Here is a 17,426-nt window from a genome sequence, read left to right as displayed (position 1 = left end):
AATTCAAATAAAATCAAACACATAACCCACACTAATAATATTAGAATTGGAATAAGAAGAGTTCTAGAGTGATTTCCAAAAAAAAAAAAAAAAATACTAGACTATTATTTGGAATTAAACTGAAACTGTGCTTAAGAAGTAATATTCTTTCATATATTAAGTAACTATTTATTGAATACTCACTTTATGTTTATGTAGTGGCTTGGGATATGAATGAGAAACAGATTTTGACCTCAAAGAGCTTACAAACTTCACAAATGAAAAAATATATATAAATACATAACATATACTCAGAGTACAAACACATAACAATGTGATTCCCTAGCTAGAAACTTTACAGTTATTTTAAAAACAGATCTGCTGACTTGAGTTACATGATATAAACTAAAAAACAAAATATAAATAGATATGGTTTTAATTCAAATTTGGAATTTCTATAGTCCTTGATATTATTTTTTCCTTAATTATCACTATTTAAATTTAAATGGTACAAAAGAAAGAAAAAATTGCTGGGATTTGTAATAGTTAAGGCTGTAAGTACAGACCCACATAGTAGCCCCTAGGTACACATGCTTAGTGAGCTTCTGAAGTGTGTCTAGTCTCAAATGCAGACGTGCTATCAGTCGAAGATACACTTCAGATTTAAAACAATAATACTAATTTTAAAAATTTACCTCCAAAAAAAAAATCTGCAAATTTGAGACAGAATAAAAATAATTTATTTTTGCAACTTTGTTTGCATACTTTTCTGAATCCAATTATGTTTATTTTGGCATTACTCATAAAGGATATTTTCATATAATACAATTCCAGATTTAATTTAAATATTTTCCTAATCACTATAATTTGCTGTGCAGTTTGCTTATAGTTGTGGCTTGCTGGTATGAAACAGAACTCACCCAAGAGAAAAATAACATCTAATAACAAAAGGTTTTACATAAGTTGACATAATAAAATAACCTTAAGCAGAGTTTATTATAAGCATGATAAAGGCCAAGAACCAGAAAAAATAGGAATATTAATATTCTATGAAAAAATTCTCAATCATATTCATTCTTGAGCTTCCTGGTGGCTCAGATGGTAAACAGTCCCCCTGCAATGCAGGAGACCCAGGTTCGATCCCTGGGTTGGGAAGATTCCCTAGAGAAAGGATTGGCTACCCACTCTGGTATTCTTGCCTGGATAATTCATGGACATAGGAGCCTGGCAGGCTACAGTCCATGGGGTCGCAAAGACTCGGACACAACCGAGCAACTAATATATATTCATTCTTATATAACTTCTTAAAGAGATCTAGATTTTTAAATGTCTTTGCAGATACATTTTAAGAGTAGTATCCTAAAAAATTATCAGTGGTGTTAAGAGATTGGGCCAGTGGTCACGCTGGGATGGGCAGCAGAAGCAGTGTGATTAAAAGAGGATGGGGAACAGCCTCTTGGGTGCTGGTAACATTCTGTTATTTGAATAGCGCGCTGATTACACAGGCATCCTCACTCTGAAAATTCAGTGAGCAGAACATTTGAGCTGCACATTTTTCTATGTTAGTAGTACAGTTCAATAAAATGTTGTCACTGAAACAATCAATAGATAAATAAGTCAAGCCATTTGGATACTTTCATTCATCAACAGTCGGTCCATCTTACACTAAAAAAATGACCTGTAGAGTTCAGTAACCGGCTCCGTAAGAGTTAATGTGGACATTTCCCAAGAGATGTACTGCATAACACAGACAGAAACTGCTTAATTCCTGAGGCTCCTGGCAGTATCTCTTCTGTCCTACAGACCAAGGCTATCTTAGGTTTCTCATATCTTAACTTGCACTGAATATCCCCTACATATAAACTTTCATCTTTAAGAAATCAAAACAAAGTTAACTACTTAGTAAGGCTCCTCTTTGGAATGGAAATAGAAGACTTGGATGCTATCAATTTTCACTGTGCAGTTGAGAAAAAGGTTCAATTGAAAATTGTCCAAATAAAACACCGCATATTAATTTTTTAGTTTCTGGGATTAATGAATTCATTAAATAATAAATTCTAGAATGATTCTTTATAGATAACACATGAAAAAAAAAGGTTTCATTTTTATCCTTATTCTTGTAATTTTAGCTGGAGAGTCTCAAAAGATAATTAAAATCACAAAGTGACCTTTTAAAAAATTTATGACAATTAGTACTATTTGAGAACGCAAAGTTTCCTTTCTTGGCATAATGAAACAGTGGGAGTCATGACACCCAAAAGAACAGACAGTACATTCTGGGCACCAGGTCGGGTGAGGAGAGACATGGTGCTGAGCAAAGACTACTGGACGGTTTCAGTTCCTCTAACCACAGTACTCCAACCCTGGTATGGCTTACCAAGAATCTGATGAACTTTCCAAGACAATACGTTATACCTAAACAAACTTTAAACAATGGAATGCATATAAATTTTAAAGGAACAGACTAATCATAAAATTACAAGGTAAACACATTTTAAACATACATAACAAACACAACTGAAACTACATTTTTTAAAAAAGCGAACCTTTTCAGCATTTGAGTGAAAGGCAATAGCCATCTCCAGCCTATGCACCCTCTCTTCAGATGCGATTGTGAACTGCTTCCACACTCTGTTCAGCCGAGGAAGCGTATCCCCAGATGACCGAGAGGTGCAGCGCAAAGACTGGCACAGCACCACTGTGGCCTGCAGCAGCTGTCTGCCGTAGTCGTAAGTGCTCTGAAGAAGAGAAGGCGAACGCAGTTATGACAACGGAATTCTATAGTCATACGTGCTCTGAAGAAGAAAAGCGAACGCAAAGTTATAACAACAGAATTCTAAAGAGAGGGGCAGGAAAGTGAACAGGAGGACTGGAGCTGCAATTAAGTAACACTGCTAGAAGTCAGTAATGAATGAGTCCACTGGCACTTACTACTACAAGTTGTCTGCATGCATAAATAATTAAGCGGAAGCAATACTTCTAGTTAATTTTTATTAAGTTTATTTCTTGTTAAGCTTTCCTCTCAGCCTGCTCAATTTCACCAGCCACCCCCCCAAAAAAAAGATAGAAATCAATTAAAAAAAATCTGCTCACCCATTAATTAAAACAAATGGGTGGAAAGGGGCACTTAATATTCCACATAGGAAACCACACTGTTAACAACATGAACTCAGTAATTAGGGAAAATAAGATACTATTCATATGAAAAAAAATCCATGTTGTTATAACGCTGACACTGTTGAGATACAGAAACTAGGGTTTCTAATTTACTGATATTAACTTATACTTCATAGTAACTTTTACAAATGAACAGTTACTGCCTTAAAATTACCATAATATATTAATATATCATAAATCAGAGGGAGCTATAGAACCTATATTCGGGAAAACTTAAACCCTCTCAAATTTACACAGGCTAGTTTTGATTCATCAGCTGACATTTTCTTAGTTCTATATTTCTGGATTAATATAACTAACCTTCTTGGACTTGGGGGGCTAAGTTACATTACAAACATGTAGAAAACTATTTTAACACTGAGCTTGTAGAAAAGGAAAATAACCAGTTCTGCACCTGTGCAACATCAACAAATTTTCTATGCTTCTCCAGCAGAACTTTCGTTTCCTGAGCGTCATCCCCCAATCTGGTGTGTGTCTTAAGAAGAGCATCCAGAAGTTCACTGAGCCATTCTACTGCCTGAATGAAAATAAGTCACAGTCAACCTGGAGTCACAACTTTTTACCTTGTATATCAAAACACCATATTAATAAAAAGAAAGATTACTATCATGTGATTAATTAACCCATTTGTTATAAACGTAATAGCTTATTTCAGTGCCAAGCTACATGAGTTAATAATCTCTCCTCTTCCTTAAAATTTTAAAATCTAAAGACAAGACCTATTAAAGAGAAGTACTCATTTAAAATTAACATCACATGATTTATATGAATAAAATCCATGTGTCTATGTAATATAGATCTTATTGGCATTGCATTACAGACTTAATGTTACAACTTAAAATTCTAACTTTCTTCTATGTTAAGTTGTAACTATGTTTTTTGATATTGACTACGCAAAATAGCAAATTGTTAATCTAGCTACAAAACCCTCTTGTGGGTTAAAACGCAGTAAACTACACCAGCCTTCATCCTGGGATGTAACTGACAACCAAATCACAATAATAAATAATTCCAATTTCTAGCTATTCAATAGAGCATTTCATTGAGAAGTAAGTCAAATGAGACCAGTAAGATTATTGGAAATATAAAACTTTATTACCGCAATAGGATAAATGAGAATCTGATTTAATGAATTTACTTAGGACCATGAAAAGAACACTTCTGTTTACAGTTAGGTGAAATCAATTTTCTAAGTAAAGACAAGTACATAATAGGCTTGACTGATCTTTACCTGGGCAGCATCTTCTTCACATTTAAACAACTGTACCATCTGAAGCATCTTTAATCTTCGCACATCTACCATGTCTTCACATCTAATAAACCCAAACATGAATTTAGAGAAACATTTCAGTCTTGTGGATAACTAGTATAACACCACCATCTGCACACATATTTTACAGTATATTAAAATACTTAGTCTTACACTATGGAGACTGTAACTATTTTGTATTGGTTTGCAAGAATTCTAAGGATATCTGTATCGGTGTTCCATTAAAATCTCAAAATACCTGAAAGATACTAAATCATAAACCCTCTTGAGTATTGAATGGATTGTGAAAATACTGAAGCAAAGCACAAACACAGGAGTACACTAAAGCCTGAAGAAATAGTAACTGCCAATTAGCATTAAACAAACTTCAAAGACAAAAACATAAAGTTTCTAAAATACTAGTTTAGAGAATGATGCTCCAAGGAAATTTAAAAAAAAAATTAAAGCTTTTCATTATATTACATTACCAGAGTAATAGCTAATTTTGAATTAAAAAAAAAAAAAAACCTCCCATCTATACTTTTAAGAAAGAAAAAAAATTCTGTTGATCTCTGGATAGAAAGAAACACAATTCAGAGTATTCTTAGATTTTAATGTGGTCTCCCTGGATAACACACAGATCAAAATTTTAAGCTGACTTGATCAGTTAAGCTCTGATCCATCCATCGCCTTCATTTCCATGCAATTCCATGTACTTCAGATGGGAAGGAGAGAATCTCATGGCAGTACTGAATACCACTGACAAGCCACCCAGGAGGCACTGGGCTCCACGAGAGTTGATATTCTTAAGGAAGCTTGATAACAATAGCTAAGTCATTGTCACAGGCTATTTTTTTTTTCAAGAATGCCCTCACCACAATCTATATTTTTAAAGGGCAATTTGGTTAAATAATCCTACAAGGGACTGAAGAGAAGTGATTTATTTTTAAAATCTGAAGCTAAAAGACAAGGTAAGACACGTCAATGATGAAGACAGTATCATACTTAACATATATTTTCAGGTACTGGAGAGTGTGCTTGAAAATACAAGACATGGTTTCTACTTACTGGTTAGAATAAGATGGTCCCACTTGGGAAGATGGACTTTTAAAAAAACAGTGTGATAAATACTGATGTGGAGCTATATGAGAATAGGGAGGAACAAGTAAAAAGTTGCCTAAGAAATCTAAAAAGGCTTCCAAGGATAAGTACCCCACAGTCTTGAATAATAAGTAGGAATACACTAGGCAGAAAATGAGGGAAGAAGTATTCTAAGTACTCTGGATGCTTGAAACCGCATGATGCATTCAGGACAGTGAAAATAAGTGTGTGGTTTTGTAGGAAAGTTAAAGGAGGTAAGATTATACAGGACTGGGCTATGAAGGGTCTCCTACACTATTCCAAGGAGACTGAACTTCATCTGAGGAAACAGGAAGTAACTGAGAGGGGTTCACACAAGAAGTTAGGTAACTGGATGAGCACTTTACAAAGATGGCGCTCATGCACAACAGACTGCTGAGGAGCAAGGAAGGAAGCAGGTAAGAGCTAAGATCATGAAAAAAGGATTCAGAGACAGCAGAACTTGGGCATCTGATGAGGCTGTAAGAGACAAGAAAGAGTAATGATTTTGGTAAATCCTTTGGACAAATCCCAAGTTTGGTAACTGATGGTATTTTTAACTCGGACAGGAAACTAAAGGAGAAAAGCCAGGTTTGGAGGACAATGATTCCAATCCATACAAGTGAGTTTTAAGTATCGTATGGGGCACCCAGGTGGAAATGCTCAGTAGGTAAGAGAAATTACAGGTCCAAAATATAGGGGAGGGATCTGTGTCAGAGCCGTAACTATTCAATCATGGTGATACTGAAGAAGGTCATTAAAGTGGTGAAACTGTGCGGGGAGACGACAATGAGTGAGAAGAGGATTTGGCCTCAGAACAAACCCTGAAAGCAGTGAAATTAGCTAAAGGACAAGAAATCAGTGCAGAAAACCAAGAAGAAACAGAGTGCCCAGGAGAATCATAAAGGTGTTTTTAATGTATATAAAGTTGTCAGGGAGTTTCAAACAGAAAAAAAAAAAAAAATGTCAGTTGTCCCTAATGCTATTCAGAGTGGTCAAGCAACATCAGAACCGAAAGTATTCCCTGGATTTTGAGCAAGATGAAGGGTTTATTTAAATGTGGCAAGTACAGTCACTGATGACATTAGTAAGAGCAAGTTCAGTGAAGTGGTGAGGGGAGAGGTCAGACGAAGAAGGGTTGAAAAGTAAACTGGAGACAGTGAGGAAGTATGAATGCAGATTAGATATTCAATGACAGCTGTCAAGAAGGAGAGCTCAAGGCAGAGAAAGAACAGTTGGAAGAGGAGGTGGTAATTTCACACAAAGATGAGCACTAGAAAGGACAGAAACGATATGGACCTAACAGAAGCAGAGGTATTAAGAAGAGGTGGTAAGAATACACAGAGGAACTGTACAAAAAAGGTCTTTATGACCAGATAAACACAATGGTGTGATCACTCACCTAGAGCCAGACATCCTGGAGTGAGAGGTCAAATGGGCCTTAGGAAGAATCACTATGAACAAAGCTAGCAGAAGCGATGGAATTCAGCTGAACTATTCCAAATCCTAAAAGATGATGCTACAAAAGTGCTGCACTCAATATGCCAGCAAATTTGGAAAACTCAGCAGTGGCCACAGGATTGGAAGAGGTCAGTTTTCAATCAAATCCCAAAGAAGGGCAATGCCAAAGAATGTTCAAACTACCACACAACTGCACTCATTTCACATGCAAGCAAGGTCATGCTCAAAACCCTCCAAGCAAAGCTTCAACAGTACATGAACCAAGAACTTTCAGATGTACAAGCTGGATTTAGAAAAGGCAGAGGAACCAGAGATCAAACTGCCAACATCCATTGGATCATAGAAGAAGCAACAGAAAAAAATCTACTTCTGCTTCACTGACTACGCTAAATCCTTTACTGTGCACACCACAACACACTGTGGAAAATCCTTAAAGTGAATACCAGACCACCTCACCTGTCTCCTGAGAAACCTGTATGCAGGTCAAGAAGCAACAGTTAGAGCTAGACACAGAACAATGGACTGGTTTAAAATTGGAAAAGGAGTGTGTCAAGGCTGTATACTGTCACCCTGATGATTTAACTTATATACAGAGTACATCATGCAAAATGTCAGGCTGGATGAACCACAAGCTGGAATCAAGACTGCAAGGACAAATATTAATAACCTCAGGTATGCAGATAGCACCACCCTTGTGGCAGAAAGCAAAAAGAAACTAAAGAGCCTCTTGATGAAGGTAAAAAAGGAGAGTGAAAAAGCTGGCTTAAAACTCAACATTCAAAAAATGAAGGTCATGGCATCTGGTCCCATCAGTTCATGGCAAAAAGATGGAGAAACAATGGAAACAGCGACAGACTTTATATTCTTGGGCTCCAAAATCACTCCAGACGGTGAGTGTAGCCATGAAATTAAAAGACAGTTGCTCCTTGGAAGAAAAGCTATGACAAACCTAGACATTATATTAAAAAGCAGAGAAATGATTTCGGCCACAAAGGTCCGTCTAGTCAAAGCTATGGTGTTTCCAGTAGTCATGTATGAATGTGAGAGTTGGACCATAAAGAAAGCTGAGTGCCGAAGAATTGATGCTGTTGGAGGAGACTCTTCAGAGTCCCTTGGACAAAGCAAGAAGATCAAACCAGTCAATCTTAAAAGGAAATCAACCATGAATGTTCATAGGAAGGACTGATGTTGAAGCTGAAACTCCAATACTTTGGCCACCTGACTCTTAAGAGCCAACTCACTGGAAAAGACCCTGATGCTGGGAAAGATGCAAGGAGAAGGGGATGACAGAGGACAAGATGGTTGGATGGCATCACCAGTTCAATGGACATGAGTCTGAGCAAGCTCTGGGAGATGATGAAGGATAGGGAAGCCTGGGGTGCTGCAGTCCATGGGGTCACAGAATTGGACATGACTGGGGACTGAACAGTAACAAAGTATTTGAATGAAAGGCAGGGATTAAAGAGCTGGAACTGACTGAGTGAGGAGACATGGGGATACACAGTTTTCATAAGAGCAGAGCTTTTTCATCCTTCTGATGAAAATAATGTAATGGATAAGTTTGCAGATATGAGGATAGAAGGAATCTCTATCTAATGACTGTTTTTTCTGTGATGCAGAGGGAAGTTTCTGTCAGGTTTTGTTGATGCCCTTGAAATTTCTAAGTGTACCAAAATTTCATACAACCATGATAGTCTGTATGTACTAACATATATTAATTTAATCCTTTATTTTGCAATATCCTGCAATTGCTATTGCAAGTTGAGTTTTCAAAGAACCCTTTAAATTTCTAGTTCTACCATATAACAAATGAAACTAAACATTACCTTACCCAGAATTTACTGTCTAATCCTTCGACAGCAAATATGAGAACAATGGATGAGTGACAATTTGTGTGAGGTTTAGATGAAGAAACAGATCAATGTATGATAAATTTAACAGCAACTCTAACCTAAATGAAAATGGAAACGCCAGATTCTCCAGAGTCTTAAAAGACAGATGAGTCACAGGCTATACTGGGGATAAAGAATGTGATGCACTTGAATGGAAATGAAATTTTTATCACTGAGTAAAAAGGCGAAAGGTACCCATCATATGAATGAATTGCCATTATTTGTTAGTACAATTATACACAATAACCATTACATTTACCGAAAACTTACTACATGCCTACTATGTAACAGGTAAGAATTTCTACTTTGTATGGAAAACATATCAATTTTCATTTTAATAAATACTATGTTGTCTCAGCAAAAATTAACATGAATAGTCAAACTTTGCCTTTGTTTTCTAAGCTGCATATCTTCCATCACTCCTTGTATGTGGTCCACATTTTCCTTATTCTCAATGGTTACATCCTTTCCATAGGCCCAGGATGCCTGATTGGAGATCTGATCCAGAAGACCTTGACCTTTTTCACGCAAACCTTGCAATCCTACATCTAAAACAAAAGTTACCAGATTTAATCTCTTAAACAAGGGAAGCTTTCCCTCCCTTAATTAAATCCTCTCAGCAGATACTGTACTTGGATTGCTAGGATAACAGCTTTGTACATTAAACTACTTTAGTCTGGAGCCCTCTGAATATTTCAATCAATAAAACCCTTTTAAACGTGGCTCAAATTGGAGCTCCCTCTCATTCAAATTCTCCCTAATGAGAATTTCTAAAAGGTGAACTTCCGTAGACAACTAATTACTTTTCAAAATTGCAAGTAGAAAGTGTGAGAATTCCTGTCTTGATGAGTAAGATTTTCAATTCTTTCTATTTTTACATAGTTCAGTTTTTAGGAGAACATAGAAGGCAAATTCTTTGTTCAAAAAATATATCAGAGCCACAAGACATTAAAACAGTCAAGCACTGTGTTCTCACTGTAAAAGGACACTGAACATGTTGAAAATAGGTGCTGTCAGCTTATACTCAACAAGAAGCAACACTTACGATGTATTTGTAAGACTTTAAATTAGGTACGTACATTGGAATTCCTTTAGCATTTTTAAAGGGAAAACATTGCTCAAGAAAACTTGTGACATTTTTGAAATAAATTTCATTTGGCAAATTAGGTACTAAACATGTAATTACATCATCCATTAAAATAACAAAGACTATAAGCAAGTAAAATGCCAATACAAACATGATTTTTCAAACCCATTCCCTCAAGTCCTTTTCAAAATTAATTAAATTGGTTCAGTCACATGCCACCATTTCCCACTAAATCACTGCCTTAAGTTTCTGCTTCCTACTCCATTTTCCTTTGTCCCATGTCCCACTCAGTACACACACCCTCCACCCCCATTCTCACAGCCACTATTCACTTCTCCCGGTCATGACCTAGGAAACCTCTCTGCATTTTCTACTTGTAGTAAAAGTCAAAAGGCTGTGCTGTCAAGTAAGGGTACCAGCTTAATAAAACTGAACCACCCTCTCCTTGGAGAGTATGTAACCTCGGCAATGTTCCCAGTTTGGAGAAACAAATGCACGGAACCAAACCAGCTCTTCTTTTCACAAGGTTAGGGTACAGCAACAACAAAAATCATTGCATTAAAACACAATGTGGGGCATACAGGGTTTACCACAGAACACTTCACAGCTAAATACAGGTTACGCATGCACTACTGGTAACTGCTCATAGAATATGCGAGACACAGCACTTGTAGATTCGGCTGGGTAAACAAGAAAGGCTCAAGGCCTTATGGAGGAAGGGTGATGGACCACCAATGAAAGATAAGAACTGTAGCACAAATTACACCCTTTAAGGGGATAAAACCTTTTTATACTAATTTCTCCTGTGTTCCCTGTACATGATTATAATTAGATCAGTATAAGTTGACTTGTCTAACCATGGTAATGATATTTTTAAAAAAAGAACCCTTATGTTTCAGCATTTTTAAAATCTGCTTACCAACACTTTTCAGCTTCTCTTCAAGCAGTTTTAAAGTTTGCTGAATCGATGCTCCATCAGCTGGTGCTACATCTACGCACAACATCCCTAATAAGCCATCCAACTGCTGAGACAACTAAAGCAGAGGGACACCAAAGAGATAACCCTGATATAATCAGCATCTACAGTGTTTAATAATTAATGAGGTTTGTATCTAATGAAGTTACCACGATTATACTTGAAAAAACTCTGCTGTTAAAAGACAAGGACACATAATTAGAATACACGTTATCTGAAAGACAGAACACATAGATGCATGCACCAGGAAGACAGTATGTCCAGGTCAGCAGAATGTAGAAAAGTGTTGAAACTTTCATTTCTATCTATGTTATAAAACATGAACATCAAAAAACTATCCAAACGAAATCTAGCAATTACATTGGGACACTCTATTTAGACAAAAAAAAAGTTTAGTTGCATGCAGAATAATGTAACATAAAATTAAAAAAAAAAAAAAACCAAAAAGGTCTATCTTGTTTCCCCCACCAGTAAATTTTACTGTTCCAGAAAAATAATTAAGAGACATGCAAACCTGCAAAACTGATGTGCAGATAAGTACTCAGATAATCTGAAGCAAAGAAAAGCAATCAGAGTAATCACTTACATCTTGGGCAACACCATGAAATTCAAGAGCTGCTTGTAGCAGATTCTGCCTAAATTCCAGCTGACTGGCCTGTCGATAACAAACATCACTAAGTTGTTGCTGGAGCGACTTCAGTTCCACAAGATCTTCCTCATCCCCAGCATTTAAGAGGGCTGCAATTTGCTGATTCAGTTCCACATAAACTGCAAACCATTCCTGTAATAGAGACGTTGTAAATTAATGATCAAATCAGCTCCTGAAGAACACACTACATTTTACAGTATCTCCAGATATACTAAGTAACATATATGAGATTTCTTTAAATCAAAATAATTTGAGGATAAAAAGTCCCAGTGTTCAAATCCCTTCACTGAGATCCCTGGAATAACTCCTGCCAACAGCAAAATCTATTTCCTCATGGCTGGCCTCTAAATGTTCCCTTCTCTCTCCTGTTCTCTGTGGAACCCATCACCCTCAGAGAGACCAGTGAGCCCTGCCGCTCTGCTGACCGCTGCTGCTGTGTCCACAGGTGACCAACCACAAGCCCGGAGGGAGATGGCTGCCCCACTCCTATTTCCAAACCATTTCTTCCATCCTTCTCTCAAAAACCACATCTCCTGCGAAGTGCATGTTGTTGGACTCCACCCTGCCAACTTTTCCTGCCACGTGCCCTCATCTCAGTCAGCAGACTTCTCGGCCTTCCTCTCAGCGTCAGCCTTCTTCCTGACTTTCACCGTGCAGACATCCGACCAACACTGCACTCTTAGCTCCTTGACCCCCTCCCTTACTTCCACCTGTCCTGCCCCCAGCTACACCTCAGCTACCTCCTCCAGCAGACACCAAATCTGTTATTAATATCCTGTGCTACTGTACAGCCCACTCTCTGACCACTGGTTACTGACTGTCCCACTCACATCCTTTAGTATGCTGGCTCCTACAGCCCCATGCGGTTCACCCATCCACTGGCCTCAGCATGTTCTCAGCTCATGAGTCTAGCACTCAAGAGCCTCCTGTCCTCACTTCTACACTGTGTCAGAGGCACAGCCTAGGCTCATGCCATACTCTGTTCCTCCATCAGATTCACCTGTCAAAAATGAAGACCAGATGCTGAAAAACCTTTGGATAAAATTCAGCATCCATTCATGAGAAAAAAATTTCCAGAAACTCTACTCAACACTCTATAATGGCCTACATGGGAAAATAAACTTAAAAAGAGTAGATATATGTATATGTATAACTGATTCAATTTGTTGTACAGCAGAAACTAACACAACATTGTAAATCAAATACAATAAAAATATTTTAAAAGACCTACTTTTGAAACAAGCAAAAAAAACAAAAAACAAAAAACCCTCAACAAATGACTAGCAAGCCTAATCCAATACTTTAAGCGGATTGTACACTGTGATCAAGTGGCATTTATCCCAGGAGTGCAAGGATTTTTCAGTATCCACAAATCAATCAGTACAATTCATCACATCAACAAATTAAAAAATAAAAACCGTATGATCATCTCAATTGATGCAGAAAATTCTTTTGACGAAATTCGATATCCATTTATGATTAAAAAAAAAAAAACTTTCGAGGAAGTAGGCATAGAGGGGACAAACCTCAACATAATAAAGACCACAAAGGAAAAACCCAGAGCTAACATCATATTCAATGGTGAAAAGCTGAAAGCATTTCCTCTAAGATCAAGAGCAAGACAAGGATGCTCATTCTCACTGCTCTTATTCAGCAAAGTTTTGGAAGTCCTAGCCATAGCAAGCAGAGAAGAAAAAGAAATAAAAGAATCCAAATTGGAAAAGAAGTAGTAAAAGTGTCACGTTTTGCAGATGACATGATACTCTACACAGAATATCCTAAAGACACCACCAGAAAACCACTAGAGCTCATCAACGAATTTGGTAAAGTTGAAAGATATGAAACTGTTGGCAGTGGTCAACTAATTTGCAAACTATTAGCCAAAAGATGTTATTTAAAGGCATGGGACTAGATGAAATTATCCAAACACAAACAGTATTGGTTCAGAAGAAAAGAGCCTTTGGAAAGCTGAACCCTGGGTCACTCCTAAATTCAGAGGGCAAGGAGAGGAAAGAGATCGAGCAGAAGAGGCCAAAAAGGAGCTGCATGTTTCAGGAAAGAAGTAAAACAGGACGGAGAAGTGGTCACCTTTACTAAAATTTACTGAGAGGTCCAATAAGATAAGGACTGAAATTCTGATAAGAGTGGGAAGGACATAAATCCTGATCAGAGTGAATTAAAAAAAGAATGGGAATTGAGAAGATAGAGTATAGCCAAAGGGAAGATTTTTAAAATGTTAATTTATATTAATTTATATATTATTTATTATATTACTTTATATTAAAATGCACATATCTTGAGCATATATTTTGTTTTTAATGTAAAATACAGTATTTGTGTACATCGATGGAAATAATCCAGCTGAAAACAGAGGAGATAATTGCAATAGCAAAGCCTTGCACAAGCAATGCGGTCTGCAGACTGTAGTGGAGTGGCTGGTCTCAGAATGAGACACATTCCTTCATTATTTTGGCAGGCAGGGCAAAGCAACAAAGATTTATCAATAAATAAATTAATAATGCCAAGGTCGAGAAAACCTGCTTCATACGGCTGTCCCTTGTATCCATGTGGGACTGGTGCAGGGGTTCCAAAATCAACGGATGCTCAAGTCTCATACTTGATTCTCCATATCTGAGAATGTGGCATCCGTGGATACAGAGAAATAACTATATATATCCCTATATATATAAACACACATATAAATAAATATATACACAGCCGTGTGTGTGTGTGTGTGTGTGTGTGTATATATCACACACATATATTTTATTCAAAATGCTCCTTCTCTGGTCTACCTCTCAAACATTTAACTGCATAGAAAATGATCATTTCATAGCCCTTCCACCCTCAAACACATATATACACGACACAAAAACAAAAACAAACCACCTCCAAGACATGAGATTTGGATTAAGACAGTAGGTAAGAAATGATCTTGGGTGTTCACATACTAGAACAGAGGCAAGCATCAGGATTAAAAGCTAAAATAAGGTTTATGATTGTAATAAAAAACTTTAAAATTTATTTTACGTCGTTATCATACACTCATTTCTATACACTTCTATATTTTTCTGTTGTGCTTACCTAGTATTCAAAAATTAAGAAAATTTATTGACACTCCTTGATAAGAACTACATACTCAGTTCAGTTCAGTCGCTCAGTCGTGTCCAACTCTCTGCAACCCCGTGAATCGCAGCACACCAGGCCTCCCTGTCCATCACCAACTCCTGGAGTTCACACAAACTCACGTCCATCGAGTCAGTGATGCCATCCTGCCATCTCATCCTCTGTCGTCCCCTTCTCCTCTTGCCCTCAATCCCTCCCAGCATCAGAGTCTTTTCCAGTGAGTCAATTCTTCGCATGAGGTGGCCAAAGTATTGGAGTTTCAGCTTTAACATCAGTCCTTCCAAAGAACACCCAGGACTGATCTCCTTTAGAATGGACTGGTTGGATCTCCTTGCAGTCCAAGGGACTCTCTCAAGAGTCTTCTCCAACACCACAGTTCAAAAGCATCAATTCTTTGGTGCTCAGCTTTCTTCATAGTCCAACTCTCACATCCATACATGACCACTGGAAAAACCATAGCCTTGACTAGATGGACCTTTGTTGGCAAAGCAATGTCTCTGCGTTTGAATATGCTATCTAGGTTGGACATAACTTTCCTTCCAAGGGGTAAGCGTCTTTTAATTTCATGGCTGCAATCACCATCTGCAGTGATCTTGGAGCCCAGAAAAATAAAGTCTGATACTGTTTCCCCATCTATTTGCCAAGAAGTGATGGGGCCAGGTGCCATGATCTTAGTTTTCTGAATGTTGAGCTTTAAGCCATCATTTTTACTCTCTTCTTTCACCTTCATCAAGAGGCTTTTGAGTTCCTCTTCACTTTCTGCCATAAGGGTGGTGTCATCTGCATATCTGAGGTTATTGATATTTCTCCCGGCAATCTTGATTCCAGCTTGTGCTTCTTCCAGCCCAGCATTTCTCATGATGTACTCTGCATATAAGTTAAATAAGCAGGGTGACAATATACAGCCTTGACGTACTCCTTTTCCTATTTGGAACCAGTGTGTTGTTCCATGTCCAGTTCTAACTGCTGCTTCCTGACCTGCATACAAATTTCTCAAGAGGCAGGTCAGGTGGTCTGGTATTCCCATCTCTTTTAGAATTTCCCACAGTTTATTGTGATCCACACAGTCAAAGGCTTTGGCATAGTCAATAAAGCAGAAACAGATGTTTTCCCGAACTCTCTTGCTTTTTCCATGATCCAGCGGATGTTGGCAATTTGATCTCTGGTTCCTCTGCCTTTTCTAAAGCCATCTTGAACATCTGGAAGTTCACGGTTCACATATTGCTGAAGCCTGGCTTGGAGAATTTTGAGCATTACTTTACTAGCGTGTGAGATGAGTGCAACTGTGTGGTAGTTTGAACGTTCTTTGGCATTGCTCTTCTTTGGGATTGGAAGGAAAACTGACCTTTTCCAGTCCTGTGGCCACTGCTGAGTTTTCCAAATTTGCTGGCATATTGAGTGCAGCACTTTCACAGCATCATCTTTCAGGATTTGAAATAGCTCAACTGGAATTCCATCACCTCCACTAGCTTTGTTCGTAGTGATGCTTTCTAAGGCCCAATTGACTTCACACTCCAGGATGTCTGGCTCTAGGTCAATGATCACACCATCATGATTATCTGGGTCGTGAAGATCTTTTTCGTATAGTTCTTCTGTGTATTCTTGCCACCTCTTCTTAATATCTTCTGCTTCTGTTAGGTCTTACCATTTCTGTCCCTTAAGGAGCCCAACTTTGCATGAAATGTTCCCTTGGTATCTCTAATTTTCTTGAAGAGATCTCTAGTCTTTCACATTCTGTTGTTTTCCTCTATTTCTTTGCATTGATTGCTGAGGAAGGCTTTCTTATCTCTCCTTGCTATTCTTTGGAACTCTGCATTCAGATGCTTATATCTTTCCTTTGCTCCTTTGCTTTTTGCTTCTCTTCTTTTCACAGCTATTTGTAAGGCCTCCCCAGACAGCCATTTTGGTTTTTTGCATTTCTTTTCCATGGGGATGGTCTTGATCCCTGTCTCCTGTACAATGTCACGAAGCTCCGTCCATAGTTCATCAGGCACTCTGTCTATCAGATCTAGTCTCTTAAATCTATTTCTTACTTCCACTGTATAATCATAACAGATTTGATTTAGGTCATACCTGAATGGTCTAGTGGTTTTTCCCTACTTTCTTCAATTTAAGTCTGAATTTGGCAATAAGGAGCTCATGATCTGAGCCACAGTCAGCTCCCGGTCTTGTTTTTGCTGACTGTATAGAGCGTCTCCATCTTTGGCTGCAAAGAAGATAATCAATCTGATTTTTGTGTTGACCATCTGGTGATGTCCATGTGTAGAGTCTTCTCTTGTGTTGCTGGAAGAGGGTGTTTGCTATGACCAGTGCATTCTCTTGGCAAAACTCTATTATCCTTTGCCCTGCTTCATTCTGTATCCCAAGACCAAATTTGCCTGTTACTCCAGGTGTTTCTTGACTTCCTATTTTTGCATTCCAGTCCTCTATAATGAAAAGGACATCTTTTTTTGGATGTTAGTTCTAAAAGGTCTTGTAGGTCTTTATAGAACCGTTCAACTTCAGATTCTTCAGGGTTCTGGTTGGGGCATAGACTTGGATTACTGTGATCTTTGCCTTGGAAACGAAGAGAGATCATTCTGTCATTTTTGAGATTGCATCCAAGTACTGAATTTCGGACTATTTTGTTGACCATGATGGCTACTCCATTTCTTCTAAGGGATTCCTGCCCACAGTAGTAGATATAATGGTCATCGGAGTTAAATTCACCC

General features: G+C 37.8%; 1 protein-coding gene across 8 annotated transcripts in view; it reads right to left on the bottom strand.

The window, feature by feature from the left end:
• Positions 1-17,426, bottom strand: part of SESTD1 (SEC14 and spectrin domain containing 1) — a 152,302-nt gene that overhangs the window by 14,085 nt on the left and 120,791 nt on the right. For all 8 annotated transcript variants that reach the window (XM_045163717.1, XM_006059590.4, XM_044932899.2 and 5 more), the window contains 6 exons: positions 11,527-11,721; positions 10,884-10,998; positions 9,266-9,425; positions 4,388-4,469; positions 3,551-3,673; positions 2,526-2,717 (listed from right to left, as the gene is read on the bottom strand). In XM_045163717.1, coding sequence (XP_045019652.1) covers positions 2,526-2,717; positions 3,551-3,673; positions 4,388-4,469; positions 9,266-9,425; positions 10,884-10,998; positions 11,527-11,721 — 867 coding nt within the window. The remainder of the gene's footprint in view (positions 1-2,525; positions 2,718-3,550; positions 3,674-4,387; positions 4,470-9,265; positions 9,426-10,883; positions 10,999-11,526; positions 11,722-17,426) is intronic.

The sequence above is a fragment of the Bubalus bubalis genome, chromosome 2 (assembly GCF_019923935.1).
Source record: "Bubalus bubalis isolate 160015118507 breed Murrah chromosome 2, NDDB_SH_1, whole genome shotgun sequence".
In the NCBI taxonomy this organism is placed as follows: Eukaryota; Metazoa; Chordata; class Mammalia; order Artiodactyla; family Bovidae; genus Bubalus; species Bubalus bubalis.
Note: the sequence above shows the minus strand (reverse complement) of the source record. Positions and strands in the feature narration are given on the sequence as shown.